The sequence below is a fragment of the Sapajus apella genome, unplaced genomic scaffold (genome assembly GCF_009761245.1).
Source record: "Sapajus apella isolate SASKATOON/1434 unplaced genomic scaffold, GSC_monkey_1.0 scaffold12, whole genome shotgun sequence".
In the NCBI taxonomy this organism is placed as follows: domain Eukaryota; kingdom Metazoa; phylum Chordata; class Mammalia; order Primates; family Cebidae; genus Sapajus; species Sapajus apella.
In genome coordinates, this window is record NW_022436952.1 from 6253686 (window position 1) to 6271189 (window position 17504).

General features: G+C 52.2%; 1 protein-coding gene across 5 annotated transcripts; it reads left to right on the plus strand.

Annotated features, from left to right (window-relative positions):
• The first annotated feature begins 1139 nt into the window (after positions 1 to 1139).
• NFE2L1 (nuclear factor, erythroid 2 like 1) lies at positions 1140 to 14464 on the plus strand. 5 transcript variants are annotated; one of them, XM_032279868.1, is made up of 6 exons: positions 1140 to 1262; positions 3697 to 4714; positions 9402 to 9614; positions 10039 to 10128; positions 10352 to 10510; positions 11304 to 14464. In XM_032279868.1, the coding sequence occupies exons 2-6, from the start codon at positions 4205 to 4207 to the stop codon at positions 12642 to 12644; spliced, it is 2313 nt and encodes a 770-aa protein (XP_032135759.1). In that variant the 5' UTR covers positions 1140 to 1262; positions 3697 to 4204; the 3' UTR covers positions 12645 to 14464. The 5 variants fall into 5 exon arrangements, with proteins under 5 accessions (XP_032135759.1, XP_032135758.1, XP_032135760.1 ...); XM_032279867.1 differs by lacking the exon at positions 1140 to 1262 and adding an exon at positions 1487 to 1665; XM_032279869.1 differs by lacking the exons at positions 1140 to 1262; positions 10039 to 10128 and adding an exon at positions 1487 to 1665.
• The last annotated feature ends 3040 nt before the right edge of the window (positions 14465 to 17504 follow it).

Sequence of the window (17504 nt, forward strand, 5' to 3'; positions counted from 1 at the left end):
GCCTTGTCCTTAGTTACTCAGGGACTGACTCACCCATAAATTATGGGGTCTTCCAAGAAGACAGAACTTGAATTGACACCTCTTTGTCCCACAGCTGGGAGCAACGCATTGCAAACGTTAACCCAATGATTCCCTAAATGGGGTCTTCTTCGCATCAGCTGCGTTAAAATCGCCCCAGCAGGCGGGTTATCGGGCCGCCACTCCAGGGTCACAAAATCAGACTCTCCAGTGGTGCCTCGGAATGCGTAAGTTTAGAAGCTCCCCAAGTGATGTTGGGAGTAAACTAACGTTTGAGAGCCACAAACGTGTTTTGAAAATACAACCAGATGGGGCTGGAGAAATTGGAAACTGAGAAACGTCCCTTAAAAAGCAAGACTAAGCTCCGTTGGATTAGATGAGTTTGGAGGGGGGCCAAGCGAGGGGAGCTCTTTGGAGTGTTTCCATTGCCGTTACCCCACATCTCTCACACCACCAACGTCCCACCACTCTCACGACAATCGTCCGCAGGACTGTTCCCGCGAAGGTACCCTTGCCTGGGCCATGAGGCGCAACCGTCCCTCACTCCTGGGGTGGCTCCAGGTTCGCCCCGAGAGTAAGTTTGGTTTCCGCCGCCAGCACCCAAGATGGCGGCTCGAGCGTCGCAACCGCAAGAACCGCATGCTTCGTGCCTCGTCTCAGCCCTCTTGGGTCTCACTGGACTTTTGCAAGTCACTGTGGGAACCCTCAAGAGGGGAGTTCCGCACTTCGACGGCGATACAACCTCCCATTCCCTGCCCTAGGGCCTCATTGCCCGGCTACAGAAAGCTCTGGAGGCGCCCAATCTGGATACTTCACCAGATGCCCAGCCCGCTAACACCACCCGCCGCGAAGGCGCGGCCGAGGGGTCCAGAATGCCAGACAGCAGGGCCTTCGCCCTACTCATTGGTGGGTCCACGCCGCGGGGCGGGCCTAGGCACCCATTGGGCCTGAAATTATGTCAGTCTTGGGAAATTGTGCCCGGAGATGAAGAGGTACACTCAGCCATTGGGCCCTCTTTGCTGCCAATCAGAAGGACATCCGGCGACGGTCACCGTATCGGCCCGTTGATTGGAGAAACTAGGGTGCCTGCGGCGGGCGGGCTTCCGAGTGCGGTGGCAGGAGGGGGCGGGGAGGGAAGCGGAGGCTGGGGAGCTCTAGGCCGGCCGGCGGTGGCGGCGGCGAGGCCGGGTCTCGGGCTGAGGGCCTGCTGTGGCGGCCGCGGCGAACGCCGAGCTCAGCAGCGGGTATCGGGCACATTCCTTTCCCGGAAGGGAGGGGTGCAGCGCCTCGGGACGGAGGCCTATGGGGTGACGGGCTGCGGGATGGTGCTGAGGCGCAGGAGGCGGGGGCCGAGCGGGGTTCCCGCCGGAGCCGGGCCCTGGGCCTGACAGGGAGGGGCCGCGCGCTGGGCCGAGGACAGCTTGCTCCGGGGTGGGATGGACTGGGCAGGGTTGAAGGCACGAGAAGGCGTGGTGTGAGACCCGGACTTGGGAGTGGGGTGGGGCCATCGGGATGGAGGGCGGGGTGGGGTTTGCTGTAAGGGTGGGTCAAGGCCAGGGAAGTAGCACTTGTTCGCTGGCCGCCCCAGGAGGCTGGAAGCTCAGGCGCCGAGAGTGGGCATGGCGACTTGGTCTCAGCCGGACTCGGGTATCCGGGCAGGGTGGGACCAGCCTCAGGCCAGGGACGTGCCCCTAACTCGATTTTTAAGGGACTTTGTCCGGTTTCTCGAACTTAATTGGCTTTTGGGAGGTTTTAGTAATAAATTGCGTGAGAACGGGAGTGTAGCTTAAGCAGGAATTCTGGGTCGCAATTGTGTTTACTCTGAGAGGGAGTGTGTGTGTGTGTGTGTGTGTGTGTGTGAAGTTGGTAGATGGGTCACATCGCCGGAGAGGAGAGCGGTAGATATGTCTTGGTTTGTTAGATTAATAGAAGCTCAAAAGTGGAGACCAGAAACAGATTTACCCTCTCGGCACTGGGCAGGCTGGCTGGAGAACGTGGCCGTATCCTTCTGCTTTGGCTCAGAAGGTCACATGAATGAAAATAAAACCTGCCTATGCAAATTCTGGATGGAATAGTCCTGCGTAGTAGGCCCCCATCCCTCCCTCTCGCTCTCTTTTTTTTTTTTTTGAGACGGAGTTTCCCTCTTGTTGCCCAAGCTGGAGTGCAATGGCGCGATATCGGCTCACCGCAACCTCTGCTTTCTGGGTTCAAGCGATTCTCCTGCCTCAGCCACCCAAGTAGCTAGGATTACAGGCGTTAGCCACCCTCCCCGGCTAATTTTGTATTTTTAGTAGAGACGGGGTTTCACCATGTTGGTCAGGCTGTTGTCAAACTCCTGATCTCAGGTGATCCTCCCTCCTGATCTCAGGTGATCCTCCTTCCTTGGCCTACTAAAGTGTTGGGATTTCAGGCGTGAGCCACCGCGCCTAGCCTTTTTCTTTTTTTTTTTTTTTAAGTTCTGAGGTTAAAGGGAAATCGGATTTCAAAGTTCAGAAAACAAAAGACATTCTTCTTCTGGGTGAAGTGGTGGCCTTAACATTGTCCTTTTGTCCTTCCACACTCTTACCCTTTAATAATTTCACCTTTTCGAACTGGAAAAGACTACTGTTATAGGTGGTTTTTCTCCTGAGAGGTGAAAATCCAGCTTTACTTTTAAGACAGGAAATGGGCTTCTCATGTAAAAATAGAAGCTGGGTAATGCTCCTGTAGCAGGGAGGAGGGCTGGTAAATAAGACAAAGGTGTAAGATATTTTAGATGCCCTGGTCATTGTCTGCTTATCCAAAGAAAGTGACCTTTTAGAATAGTGCACGTTTAATATACAGTAACTGAGATCCTTTGTGATCAGTACCCTCTTTTATAGTTCTTACGTCTATGATCGGTTGCTATATTTTGGGTTTTTTTTTTTTGGGACAGAGTTTCGCTCTTGTTACCCAGGCTGGAGTGCAATGGCACAATCTCGGCTCACCGCAACCTCCGCCTCCTGGGTTTAGGCAATTCTCCTGCCTCAGCCTCCTGAGTAGCTGGGATTACAGGCACGCGCCACCATGCCCAGCTAATTTTTTGTATTTTTAATAGAGATGGGGTTTCACCGAGTTGACCAGGATGGTCTCGATCTCTTGACCTCGTGATCCACCTGCCTCGGCCTCCCAAAGTGCTGGGATTACAGGCTTGAGCCACCGCGCCCGGCTTATTTTTTTTATTTTTTTTATTTTTTCTGAGAGTATTAAGTAGTCCTTTCTTCCTTTAAAAGTGGCCTTTAGACCGGGCACAGTGGCTGACACCTGTAATCCCGGCACTTTGGGAGGCCACTGTGGGCAGATCACCTGAAGTCAGGAGTTTGAGATCATCCTGCCCAACATGGTGAAACCCTGTCTCTACAAAAAATACAAAAATTGGCTGGGCATAGTGGCGGACGCCTGTAATCTTAGCTACTTGGGAGGCTGAGGCAGGAGAACCACTTGAACCCGGAAGGTCGTGGTTGCAGTGAGTGGAGATTATGACACCCCTGTACTCCAGCCTGGGCAAAGCGTGAGACTGTCTCAAAAAAAAAAAAAAAAAAAAAAGTGAAAGTGGCCTTTGAATGTGTTTTCTGCCTTCTACTGTGAAGATTTCCTACCCTGATCATGATGTGAAAAGTATGGAATCTTACCCTGTTGCTTTTGTGATTCCTATTTCAGGTTTCTCTGGAAACCCCCCTGGTAAGTGTGGAGGAGGCGGGACACTCTGATCCAAGACAAAAGGCCTGTAGCTCCAGCCAAAGAAAATAAACATTAAGAGGGAGAAGGAAAAAAAATCCATCAGCTGTTCCTGAGAACAGCCTGCAGTGGACTCTACGAGAGGACAACTAATGTGAGTGAGGAAGTGACTGTATGTGGACTGTGGAGACAGTAAGTCACGTGAGCCGTGAGGGCCTGGACTGGTTTAGGAACAGTTGCACTTTCAGAGGTGAGGTGTCGAGAAGGGAAAAGTGAATGTTGTCTGGAGTGTGGCCTTGGCCTTGGCTCCACAGGGTGTGCTTTCCTCTGGGGCCATCAGGGAGCTCAGCCCTTGTGTTCTGCCAGGGTAGGGTACGGGGTTTGGCACCGAGCAGGGTAACCTGCTGGCTGAAGCGGCAGAGCAGTGGCCTTGATTTATCCTTTGGAATATTTAAAAACCAAAAAGCATAAACATTCTGGTCCTTCAGCAATGCTTTCTCTGAAGAAATACTTAACGGAAGGACTTCTCCAGTTCACCATTCTGCTAAGTTTGATTGGGGTACGGGTGGACGTGGATACTTACCTGACCTCACAGCTTCCCCCACTCCGGGAGATCATCCTGGGGCCCAGTTCTGCCTATACTCAGACCCAGTTCCACAACCTGAGGAATACTTTGGATGGCTATGGTATCCACCCCAAGAGCATAGACCTGGACAATTACTTCACTGCCCGGCGGCTCCTCAGTCAGGTGAGGGCCCTGGACAGGTTCCAGGTGCCAACCACTGAGGTAAATGCCTGGCTGGTTCACCGAGACCCAGAGGGGTCTGTCTCTGGCAGTCAGCCCAACTCAGGCCTCGCTCTCGAGAGTTCCAGTGGCCTCCAAGATGTGACAGGCCCAGACAACGGGGTTCGAGAAAGCGAAACGGAACAGGGATTCGGTGAAGATTTGGAGGATTTGGGGGCTGTAGCCCCTCCAGTCAGTGGAGACTTAACCAAAGAGGTTAGTGGACCTGTGGTGGGTGGTGGGGCCTGGGATTTGGGGGTGGGGGTGGGCTGGTCCCGAAGGATTGTGGTCACAACCCTGAGCCCTGTAAAGAGCCAGACAGGTTCCAGTGGGGCCTCAGGTGCTGTTCTTGTGTAGGGATGGGCTGAACTGTCTGACATTAGGACTGGGGGCTGGGAGCATTTTCCTGTGTTGAACCATTGACCTAACTAAATGTACTGTCATGGCAGTGGGGGAGGTTCCTACACATGCCAGGGTGTTTACTGCTTGGATTTCAGCATGACTGCTTGAGGCCTGGGGTGGGGGAGGAGTCATGTTGTGATGGGCTTTTATGCAGTGTACATCTGTTGCTAAGACACAAATACTTTATGGACTGTTGCCTTTTACCTCCCCCCACATCAGAACACAGACATACCCTGAAGTTCTCCTTCATGGTCAGGCCTCTTGTATTGTGTGATAATTCAGACCTCCTGGGCCTGAGCCAAGGGGTAGATTTAAATAGCTATTCTTGGCCAGGAGAGGGCCAAGGCTTCCATTCTTTGCTAAAGGCCCACTGCAGGGAGTAGGGAAAAGAAGGCTGGGAGCTAGAAGAGAACTGCCTTCTGCTGCCCAAGTCAACTTGCTTTGAGCTGTCAGAAGAGATCCTTAGCTCTTGTCACATGCCTGACATACTGTTCTGGGCAGAAAGTGATGCCATTCTTTGCCTTTTAAGATGCAAGTGGCTCCCGGTGCCTCTGCCCCACCATGATAAGATTGCTTTGAGTTGTGGGTTTGTATGGCTCTGGTTTGCCACCCAGCCTTAAGGAGCTGCGAAAAAGGCCTACTGCACTCCTCTGGCCATTAGGGAAGGAAAAGGCCTGATTGGGTTTTTGGAGGTGGCTATGTGGAGGAATGTAAAATGTTTTACAGATGCTGCAGAAATTGGCTCCTCTGCCTGCCAGGTCAGACCATGTTTTCCCTCCTTCCCTGCTTTGGAGACTTTTCTTGAGTTCAGTTCTCTGACTGTTAGTGACTGTCAAAGAGTATGGCTTGTTCTAGGCCAGTGGTGATTTTGTCCCCGAGGGTGCAGGTGCCAGTATGGTGAAACAGTTTTGGTTGTCACAACTTTGGGTCGGGGTGCTACTGGGACCTAGTGGGTAGAGGCCAAGGATGCTGCTTAACATCCTAAATGGCACAGGACACCTCCAAACAACAGATTTGTCTGACCCCAGGTGTCAGTAGTATAGGGACTGAGACACTGCTCTGTGTTCAAATGGCTCATACTGGACCTGCTTCGAGAGGGACTAGGATTATCTGAGCGCAGGAGCCAGGAACATTTCTTACCTTTCAGGGCCTCTTATTTTAGCTTCTTACAGGACCTCTTGGAACTTCACCTTTCTTCTGCTTGCCCTTTCCCCTTCGTTCAAGTGGGCTCCAGTCTTGGCACAGTGTTCTAAAGTGTGCTTCCCTGTCTCTGCTTCATACTCCTGCCCCAGTGTAGCTCCCCCAGGGGTGGGTGGAACTGAGTTTGCTCTTGGAAACCCTGCAGGGGTAGCTCCATATCAGTTCCTTTTGGGATGGGAATGGGATGGGATGTTTTGGACATAATTGGGTGGGTTGGGGCAGGATGGGATGGGACTTTGACGCTCCCTTCCTCTGTTTCTTGGCCTTGGTGAAGGTCGTGCTTTTCCTTATCTCAGGCCTTTAGGACTCCCTTTGGGATGTGGGGTGGGTCAGCATTAGGGGCCCAGGCTGGGTATGGGGGAAGGGAGGATTATTATGTGTCTAGAACAACATTTCCTCAGCAACTCAGGGATAAAAATACCCAGGTCCAGAGCATGTGACAGGCACTGCTGGAACCGGTATTATCCCTGGGGTGGTAGTGCTCTCCTGCTGCCAGGCCTGTTCTATGGACAGCCATAGCCTAGGCCCTTGTCAGGGATAGGATTCCCCTTGAGATTGGCTTTCTGCCCAGAGCAGGGGGGTGGCCTGTTTACAACTCTTTTCAGGCTAGGAGCAGACTGACCAGAGAGAACATACTGTCTCTTTGACCTGACCTTAGGCTCCAGGGGAGCAGCAGTGGGGAGGGAGCTAAATTTCCCCTTGAGACACCAATCCAGGGAGTCTGAATTGTGATACTGAGTCTGTATTGTGATACTGAGTCTGTGAGGGGCTGCTTTCCTGCTTGGATGAGATGTAGGCAGGGAATGTTCTTGAACAAAGCTGGGGTAAAAGGGGAATGGAGACATTTGTGGCCAGGAGAATGTTGAGCACCTGTCTCTCTAAGTGTAGGGCTTCCGGGTTGTGTCTCCCCTCCTCTTGCTTAGGGCTAGGCCTGGCCAGCACTGTGACATTGCTGCATTTGGGAAAAATGGCCTTCCTTTTTCCCTAGTCTTGCCTATTTTGGGGTGACAAAACTTATGGTGGGCCTGTGTGCCCTGGGTTCCTGCCCAGCCTGGCCCCTGAATCCCTGGCCTTGAGAACTGGCCACTGCCTTCCTTAGGAATGGGAAAACTCCTTCCACTTCCAGCAAAGAATTTAGATTCCCAGAGAATCTGGGGAGGAGTGTCTGCCCAGTCCTGAGTGGGCTGGATGAGCAAGCTGCGACAGGAGGGAGGAGAGTGGCACCCCTTCCCCCAGGGCTCTCACTGCGCCACCCCAGCTGACTGACTGGGCTGGGTGGGGCTGCCCGCCCCTGGGCGCATCTCCTCAAGGAGACGGAGGCGGCCCAGGGATGGGCTGGTTCTTTGCGGCAGCTTCTCCAGCTGCCCTGATGCAGCGATTGGTTCCCGTCTGCAGCTAGGTAACAGGCGGTGGGAGGGGATTGGCTCCTTCCACATCTCCAGCGGAGACTTGGGGGAGGAGATTGGCTCTCTGCGCAGCCTAGGTAACGACAGTGGGAGGGGATTGGCTCTTTCCGCAGCCCAGCTGCTGACCTGGGGGAGGGGATTGGCTCTCTGCAGCCTCAGCAGTGACCTGCGGGGTGGGAGGGGGAGGGGATTGGCTCCTTGCTGCAGCCTAGGTAACAAGTTTGGGGGGCGTGGGGAGGGGGAGAGGGAGGAGCGGGAGGATAGGCCCAGGAGGGAGCTTGCTTTCCTCTGCACCTTGAGCACGGAGCATGGGGTGGGAGTCCCATCTCACTGCAGCCTCTGCGGTGAGCTCAGGGTGGGGGCAGCTGGGCGCCTGAGTGGAACTGGGGTTCTGAGGTGGGAGGGGGCTGCTCAAGGATGGAGGAAGGGGGCTGGGCTGGGCCGCCCAGGCAGCATCACGGGCGGGGCACCCTCCTCAGGCCCCTCGGAGCTAGCAAGGGGCCACCCTTCCAGCCTGGTGTGCTCCCTGAAAGCCAAGAGCTCCTTGCAGCCCCCTGTCCGGCTTCCCGGCACCGGCTGCCCTGGGGCTCATCTCGCAGACCATGACCCGCCTGGACCGCAGCTCTCACAGTGGTGGGGGCCATGCCAAAGGCAGCCGGCCCCTTAACTCTTTGCTGGCTTGTCACCGGGTGGCCCAGCCCCCCTCTGCTCCTGGGTCCAGGGCTTCTGTTCAGGTTGGTGTATGTGGGGAGACTAAAGGGAATATTACATCTGGGAGGTCTTAGGGTCAGGGAGGGTTAATGGGAGAGGGATACCGGCTTAGAGGTAGGGAGGAGGTGGGTCTGATCTAAGGAAATTGCTTTCTGGAAAGTGTGTGTCTGCATTTTATCACCTGGATGGAAGGCAACACTTTAGGGTTTCTTCAGGCTTGTGGGGAGGGCACGACTACAGGGGGGTGCCATATATAGGAAGCCCAAATAGCTCTATTTATTGGGGTTCTATGCTGTTGGCAGTGGGGGTGGCAGTTGCTGCAGCAACTGTTCACAAGCCACCAGGGCAGAATGGGAGGGGGGCATTTTGGTGGCCAAGGTGGCAGTTGTAGCTGAGCAGTGATGGGGGTTATGTCCTTGAGTAGGTTGACTGATGGGGAGTTGGTGAGTCCTGGGGTGTGGTGAGGAAGGGAGTGAGAGCCCTGCTGTAAGGGGACACAGGCTGGCCTGGGCAGGGGTGGGATGCCCCGCTAGGGATCATCTGAGAGTGGGAATTCTGGTAGGGATGAATCTTGAGGTGAGCCTGGGGTTGAGGAGTTGTGGGTATCAGCCTTACTCTTGCTGCCAGCTGGGGAATGGGGAATAGCTGTAGGAAGGGCTGGAGACAGCATGGCGTTGTCATTGGTTGCATCAGGTGGTTGGAAATGCAGGGATTTTCCTCTCCAGCCTACCCCACCCCTTTATGCAAATGAAATGGCACCACAAGGCTGATGCAAGCCTGGCCACGGCTAAGCAGTTCTGCATGACAATTTGCTCTTGCTTGCCATGGCCAGCTTCCACCAAACCACATTTTAAGGGGACTGACTCCCAAAATGAGAGGTGTCTCCTGATGTTCCCCTTCTTTATGTAGGGGTGAGGCGGCCCTGCCTTTTGGCCGGGCGTGTCTTGGTCCACATCGCAATCATTCCCACCTTGATGATGATAGTCATGCTAATGGTTTTGCTAGTGGCTTTGTGTGGTGAGGGGATAGTGTCTGGAAATAGATGAGTGAGCACTTGCTGGTGCAGAGGGACCAGGGGGTAAAGGCAGGACTAGCTGGGGTGACACTCGGAGGGACCTCTGAGGTGCAGGACAAGGAAAGGACCCAGGTTTCTGAGAGCTAAAGTCATGTGATCTGTCTTTCAGGACATAGATCTGATTGACATCCTTTGGCGACAGGATATTGATTTGGGGGCTGGGCGTGAGGTTTTTGACTATAGTCAACGCCAGAAGGAGCAGGATGTGGAGAAGGAGCTGCGAGATGGAGGCGAGCAGGACACCTGGGCAGGCGAGGGCGCGGAAGCTCTGGCACGGAACCTGCTAGTGGATGGAGAGACTGGGGAGAGCTTCCCTGCACAGGTACCATCACCTCCGCTCACTGGGCTCTCTTCTTGTTTCTTCTCCCCTGACAAAAACCAGGCTGGAGTTCTTCCAGAAACTTCCCTTAGAGAAGACAGTTTGTGTGTGGGGTGGACCTGAATTTCTGTTTTGGGTTGGGTCTATCAGTCCCATTAGCTGAGTCTTGGAAAGGAGTGGAAGGCAGCAGACGCAGAAGGGCCGGGCCTTGGCAACAGACAACTCAAGGGAGGCAGAGCATCTAGCATCTTCCTGATTGCTTCAGGCCTCTTTCACTCTCCCTTCTGTTGTTGGGAGTTTGGGATTGGGGACCAGCCATTAGCCTGGGAATGGGAGGGGGACTGCAGGCCTTCACCCATTCTGAGAAAGAAGCTTGAGCCTTAGGCAGCTAAGACCCCAGTCAGACTTACAGTTCCTGTTGCCACAGGTGCCTAGTGGGGAGGACCAGACGGCCCTGTCCCTGGAAGAGTGCCTTAGGCTGCTGGAAGCCACCTGCCCCTTTGGGGAGAATGCTGAGGTGAGCAGGACTCCAGTGAGAGCCCACCAAGTGAGCAGGGCAGCCTGTACCTGGTGTGTCCCTTCATGGCTGAGGGGCCAGCTCTTGGTTCTGGCCTTGTCCTGGCTGCTGGGGGTAAATGCAGAGGAAAGAAGAACAGAAACAGACTCCAGGTGGTAGTCTCTGGGAGGAAGGCACAAGGTCTTTCTTTCCCCCTGGTTAAAGTCTCTATGTTTTGCCCTAGTTTCCAGCAGACATATCCAGCATAACAGAAGCAGTGCCTAGTGAGAGTGAGCCCCCAGATCTTCAAAACAACCTCTTGTCTCCTCTCCTGACTGGGACAGAGTCACCATTTGATTTGGAACAGCAGTGGCAAGATCTCATGTCCATCATGGAAATGCAGGTAGGATTGTCGAACGGCACAAACCTATTGGATTTTGCACAGGGTGTCTTAGCACTCAGTTGCTTTTCCATCTGTGCGGAAAGAGAGTAATACTGTCTCTGATCCATAGGAAAGTGGGGACACTGAGAGGAAACCTGTCCAGGTGTGTCCTTGGGGCAATGGGAGGTGGAGACAGGTAGGGTTTGGGTTAAATAAACCCTCAGGACTCAGCCTTCCAAATCAGGGCCTGCCTCTTGGGTGTGCCTTCTTCCTTTCCTTCAGGCAAATAGGCACTTTGCTGAGTACTTCCAAGGTTCTGCATTAATAATAGCTGACACTCACATGGTGCTTTACAGCCATCGTTCTCTCACTTGGCCCTCACAATCATCTAGTCAGCCTTTACTATTTCAAAGGTGAGGAAATTGAAGCTCAGAGAGGTTAAATGATGTGCCCATGGTCACACAGCAAGTGGTGCAACTAGGTTTTCTGACATAAGTCTGGGTGTTCTTTTCACTGTGTTGATTTTGCAGTAACAAGGTAGTGTTTTCTTCCTCTCCCTCCAAGGTGGGGTGAGTCTAGCCAAAAATGAGGAAAAGCTGGTCAGTCCTACATTAGGGTCAAGCCTACGTGGAAGAACCCATCTCTACCAGGCCTGGTGGATGAAGCTCGGTCAGGAGCTGACACTGTGGGCTTTGGTTTCTAGTCTTTTGCCTTTACACCCAGCAGCTGTGCCTCTGTTGGGTGCCTGCAGTGTGTGAGCCCCAGGGGAGGGAGTCAGTTCCTAGTGAACAGTGGTGCTCTTCTCCCCTCCCAGGCCATGGAAGTGAACACATCAGCAAGTGAAATCCTGTACAATGCCCCTTCTGGAGATCCACTGAGCACCAACTACAGCCTTGCCCCCAACACTCCCATCAATCAGAATGTCAGCCTGCATCAGGCGTCCCTGGGGGGCTGCAGCCAGGACTTCTTACTCTTCAGCCCCGAGGTGGAAAGCCTGCCTGTGGCCAGTAGCTCCACGCTGCTCCCATTGGTCCCCAGCAATTCCACCAGCCTCAACTCCACCTTCGGCTCCACCAACCTAACAGGGCTCTTCTTTCCACCCCAGCTCAATGGCACAGCCAATGACACAGCAGGCCCAGAGCTGCCTGACCCACTGGGGGGTCTCTTAGATGAAGCCATGTTGGATGAGATTAGCCTAATGGACCTGGCCATTGAAGAAGGCTTTAACCCTGTGCAGGCCTCCCAGCTGGAGGAGGAATTTGACTCTGACTCAGGCCTCTCCTTAGACTCCAGCCATAGCCCTTCTTCCCTAAGCAGCTCTGAAGGCAGTTCTTCCTCCTCTTCCTCTTCCTCTTCCTCCTCTGCTTCTTCCTCTGCGTCTTCCTCTTTTTCTGAGGAAGGGGCGGTTGGCTACAGCTCTGACTCTGAGACCCTGGATCTGGAAGAGGCCGAGGGTGCTGTGGGCTACCAGCCTGAGTATTCCAAGTTCTGCCGCATGAGCTACCAGGATCCGGCTCAGCTCTCCTGCCTGCCCTACCTGGAGCACGTGGGCCACAACCACACATACAACATGGCACCCAGTGCCCTGGACTCAGCCGACCTGCCACCACCCAGTGCCCTCAAGAAAGGCAGCAAGGAGAAGCAGGCTGACTTCCTGGACAAGCAGATGAGCCGGGATGAGCACCGAGCCCGAGCCATGAAGATTCCTTTCACCAATGACAAAATCATCAACCTGCCTGTGGAGGAGTTCAATGAGCTGCTGTCCAAATACCAGCTGAGCGAAGCCCAGCTGAGCCTCATCCGAGACATCCGGCGCCGGGGCAAGAACAAGATGGCGGCACAGAACTGCCGCAAGCGCAAGCTAGACACTATCTTGAATCTGGAGCGTGATGTGGAGGACCTGCAACGCGACAAAGCCCGGCTGCTGCGGGAGAAAGTGGAGTTCCTGCGCTCCCTGCGGCAGATGAAGCAGAAGGTCCAGAGCCTGTACCAGGAGGTGTTTGGGCGGCTGCGGGATGAGAATGGGCGGCCCTACTCACCTAGTCAGTATGCGCTCCAGTACGCTGGGGACGGCAGTGTCCTCCTCATCCCCCGCACGATGGCCGACCAGCAGGCCCGGCGGCAGGAGAGGAAGCCAAAGGACAGGAGAAAGTGAGCCTGGGGAGGAAGGGGGTTTGATGCCCACCAAGACCGAAACTGGAGAAGGGCTGGGCCTGGACCTGGACCTGGACCTACAGCTACAGCGGGAACTTTAATGCCTTCTTATCCGATATATCTTCTCAGATGGGATGACTGCGGGTCAGTGTACAGGAAGAGGCGGGCGCAGGCACTGGCTGGCTCAGCTCCATTTGGGTGGAGTGGAAGTAGCCAGACCATTTGGACAGACAGGGTCCTCACCCTACCACTTTCCTGTGAGGCAAGGGTGGTGGTGGAGTTGCTGGAGGTAGAGGAGCTGTGTGGAGCAAAGGCCGACAAAGGGGAAGGAATGGACCTGTGAGAGGAAGGGAAGGTGGCAGAAAGTTTCATTCCAGGACAGAGGCAAAGAGAAGGAAACCCCAAAAATCAAAGTGGGAAGAAAATCAGAGGGAAGATTAAGGTTGGCTCTGGCCAGGATTCCAGGCAGCACGTTTGAGTGACTCTGGTGGGCCTAGGTCGCTGGTGATAAACCCCATTTCACCCCAGGGGGGTTACACAGACACAGGGTGGGGGTGGGGAGGGGCGATGTTAACTCTTTCTGCTCCTTGCACTTTGGCATCCCTGAAGGGGAGGCTCTTGGGTATCATCGGCTGGAATGTTTCAATCGAATGGAGCCACTGGGCCCCAACACTGGCTTGGAGATTTAGGGTTGAAGAGTGAACAGAAAAGGGTCATGTAGCCCCATGTTGCAGCAGCCCCAATGTCACGCATGTCATTCACTGCCCTTGCCACTCCATCTCCCTCCATACTCAAGCCACCCCTGAGCTGAGGCTCCCACTGTCTCCATCAGAGCCTGCATGTGAATGCCATCCTCCTTGGGTCTGGTGTTTGTGTTCCCCACCCCTCACCAGCTGCCTGAGCTCTTCTGTAGCTGGGGTAGGGTGCTGGCAGTGCTCTGGGAACTGTGCCTGCAGCCTTCCTCTTGGGGGACTGCTATGAGGCAGGGGAATGATGGAGGATTTAGTGCAGCAGCCTCCAGGCAGGATTCAGCACAACAATGGGGAGTGACCCTTCCCTAGGGCCTCTGCCTACCAACAACTGGGCTTGTCACTGGGGAAACACAGAAAATTACACAACCCAGCAACAACAAAAAACTAGTCTTAGAATTTCTTGGCGCTTTGATTTTTTTAGGGCTTGTGCCCTGTTTCACTTATAGGGTCTAGAATGCTTGTGTTGAGTAAAAAGGAGATGCCCCAATATTCAAAGCTGCTAAATGTTCTCTTTGCCATAAAGACTCCGTGTAACTGTGTGAACACTTGGGATCTTTCTCCTCTGTCCCGAGGTCGTCTTTCTTTTTTGGGTTTCTAGAAGATTGAGAAGTGCATGTGACGGGCTGAGAGCACTCCCTACACCAAACACACAAGCTGTCGGCCACAGGACGCTTCTCCGCAGCCCCAGCTTAGCACAGGCTCCTGGAGGGCTGCCTGGGGGAGGCAGACTTGGGAGTGCCAAGGTGGCCAGATGATTCCAGGACCACAATGTCTTTAACTGTTTGCCACTGCTTCCCCCACCCCTGCCTGGCTCTGGAGTACTACTGTCTGCCCCAGACAAGCAGGAGTGAAATGGGGGTAAGGGGAGGAGAGCACTGATTCCCAGTTAGGGGGTTCATAACTGAGCAGTAGGGATAGAAGGTGTGAACCTAGGAGTGCTATAAATTATTTTCCTTGTAGATTTTATTTTTAATTTATCTCTTGTGACCTGCCAGGGAGAGGGGAGAGAGAAAGAGATGCTGTTGAGCACATGACAAAATAAAATAAAATAAAATGGATGATTCATTCTCAAGTGCAATTTTTTCCCCACTTTGAATTTAAATTAAGGGAAATGGACTTCTGTGGGGAGGACTGGCCATTGTGTGGCCAAAGCAGAGCTCACATGGGAAGATGGGTGGAGAACTGGGGAGGCTGACAATGAGGAACTTTAAAGGGCAAGTCTTAAATACTGTATTAAAGTTTCAGGGCAGGCATTATGCAGTGTGTACTTCATAGGGTTAGTCAGCTCAAACGTCTCAGGAAGGATCCGGAGTTCCTTTGGTCTCATACAGCTAGGCTACGTGGAGGTGTCATCTAACCCAGCTCCTTACCTGTCCACCTGCTACAAACTGTACATTAAACTCAATTGTGCTGTTATTTCTCTAGTGGCCTCACCTGCCAAAGGGGTGCAGAGCATCGGAGTATAGTCATGATGAAAACCTGAGAAACCCATGGCAGCGACTAACATGTGATAAGCACTACTGTGTAACCAGCAGCAGGACCACTAAAGAGAAGCAGGAAGCCAGGGTTTAGAACCCTGGAAAACCTCCCCTGCTGAGGGAGCTAGAATCTGTTTTCCCTCAGAATGCTCAACTACTCAGCCTATGAAGAGCTGTAATGCTTTAAGGTCTCTGCATGGATGCTGGAACTTCCAAATGCCTATGTTAGGGCAGGTGTTTAGTAGATGCTGGAGGAATGAACACTCACTCAGCAGTTTTTTTATTGGCATGGTCTCGCTCTGTCTCCCAGCCTGGAATGCAGTGACATGATCTCAGTTCATTGCAACTTCCACCTTTGGGGCTCAAGCTGTCCTCCCACCTCAGCCTCCCAACTAGCTGGGACTACGAGTGCATGCCACCACGCCTGGCTAATTTTTGTAGAGACAAGGTTTCACTATGTTGCCCACACTGGTCTCAAACTCCTAGGGTCAAGTGATCTGCCTGCCTCAGTCTCCCAAAGTGCTAGGATTATAGGCATGAGCCATTGCTACTGGCCTCTTCTGTGAGATTATTGGACAGGGTGTAGGAGTAGAAGCTATGATACCTTTAATGGAAGCTGTGAAATCATCCACTGGATACCACTTTGTAACCTGGCTTAGGTGTCCTTTAGTGATACTACTTTAGTCATGTTTAGAATTGTTCTAAGGAGTGGAGTAGAATTCTAAGAATAATGATACCGGGCACAGTGGCTCACACCTGTAATCCCAGCACTTTGGGGGGTTGAGGCAGGTGGATCATGAGGTCAGAAGATTGAGACCATCCTGGCCAACATAGTGAAACCTCATCTCTACTAAAAATGCAAAAATTAGCTGCGTGTGGTGGTGTCTGACTGCAATCCCAGCTACTCGGGAGGCTGAGACAGGACAATCACTTGAACAAGGGACTCGAAGGTTGCAGTAGCCAAGATGGCGCCACTGCACTCCCAGCCTAGCGACAGCAAGATTCCGTCTCAAAAAAAAAAAAAAAAAAAAAAAAAAAAAAAGATAATGATTTTTTAATGTCTCAGTTTGTAAGAACCTCTCCCAACTCCCCGGCCTCCAGTTGGAAAGGTTTGGTCATATCAAAAAAGAACTCTTTCCTAATTAGGAACTGACTAATGTCTGTAAGCCAGATAAAACCAAGACACCTAGAGGTGTGAAAAAAGCAAAACTAAAAGTTAGTTTGAGGCTGGGTGCGGTGGCTCACGCCTGTAATCTCAGAACTTTGGGAGGCTGGGGTGGGTGGATCACCTCAGGCCAGGAGTTCAAGACCAGCCTAACCAACACCGTGAAATCCTATCTACTAAAAATACAAAAATTACCTGGGTGTGGTGGCGGGCGCCTGTAATCCTAGCAACTCAAAGGCTGAGGCAGGAGAATGGCTTGAACCTGGGAGGCAGAGGTTACTGTGAGCCGAGATTGCGCCATTGCACTCCAGCCTGGGCAACAAGAGCAAAATTCCATCTCAAAAAAAAAAAAAAAAAAAAAAAAAAAGTTAGTTTGAAAAACATTAATTCATACCAATAATTTAAAAAACACAAATTATATGTAGAAAACTGAAAAGTAAAATTCAGTTTTAATATTCTCATATCCTTTCTAGAAATGTATGTACAGTCATGTGTTAATGACCAACATACATTCTGAGAAATGCTTCGTTAGACCATTTTGTCAGAGTGTACTTACACAAAATTAAATGGTAGTGCCCACTACACACCTAGCCTGTATACTATAGCCTATTGCTCCTAGGCTACAAACCTGTACAGCATGTTGCTATGCTGAATACTATAGGCAGCTGAAGTACAATTATAAGCACCTGTATTTCTAAACATAGAAAAGGTGCATGGAGGAAGACCACAGGGAAGAAAAATTTGAAAAAATTAAAAATAAAAGGTACAGTATAGGCTGGGTGCAGTAGCTCATACCTGTACTCCCAACAAGACTGTCACTGCACTCCAGCCTGGGTGACAAAGTGAGACCCTGTCTCAAAAAAAAAAAAAAAATACACTAGAAATAGGGTATTGTAATCTTACTGGACAACTACATATGTGATGTCATTGCTGAAATGTTATGCAGCACATGACTATGTATTTTTGTTCAGTAATTAGGCTGTAACTTTTACCTTGTTTTGTAATCTTTTTTAACTTAAAGGACTTAGAGATTTGAAAAATTCCTCTTAACCCCTTTGCTAGTGTCATCCCTGGTCTTAGTAAGAAAATTTTTGTTGGCTGGGCGGGGTGGCTCACGCATGTAATCCCAGTATTTTGGGAGTCTGATGCGGGTGGATCATGCGGTCAGGAGTTCCAGACCAGCCTGACCAACATGGTGAAATCCCGACTCTACTAAAAATATAAAAATTAGCCGGGTATGGTGGTGTGTGCCTGTAATCCTGGCTACTCGGGAAGCTGAGGCAGGAGAATCGCTTGAACCCGGGAGGTTGAGATTGCAGTGAGCTGAAATTGCGCCATTGTACTCTAGCCTGGGCGAGAGGGTGAGACCGAGACTCTGTCTCAAAAAAAAAAAAAAAAAAAAAAAGAACATTTTTGTTAGCAGCTCCTCCCCCTTAGAAAGATGTACAGTTTTGTCTAGGATCGTG

Bases quoted from the DNA above. Each gene is read 5' to 3' on its own strand.
- NFE2L1 (XM_032279868.1), top strand. From the start codon at position 4,205: ATGCTTTCTCTGAAGAAATACTTAACGGAAGGACTTCTCCAGTTCACC. The intron at 9,615-10,038 runs GTACCATCACCT...CTGTTGCCACAG, and splicing joins GGGAGAGCTTCCCTGCACAG to GTGCCTAGTGGGGAGGACCA. The intron at 10,129-10,351 runs GTGAGCAGGACT...GTTTTGCCCTAG, and splicing joins CCTTTGGGGAGAATGCTGAG to TTTCCAGCAGACATATCCAG.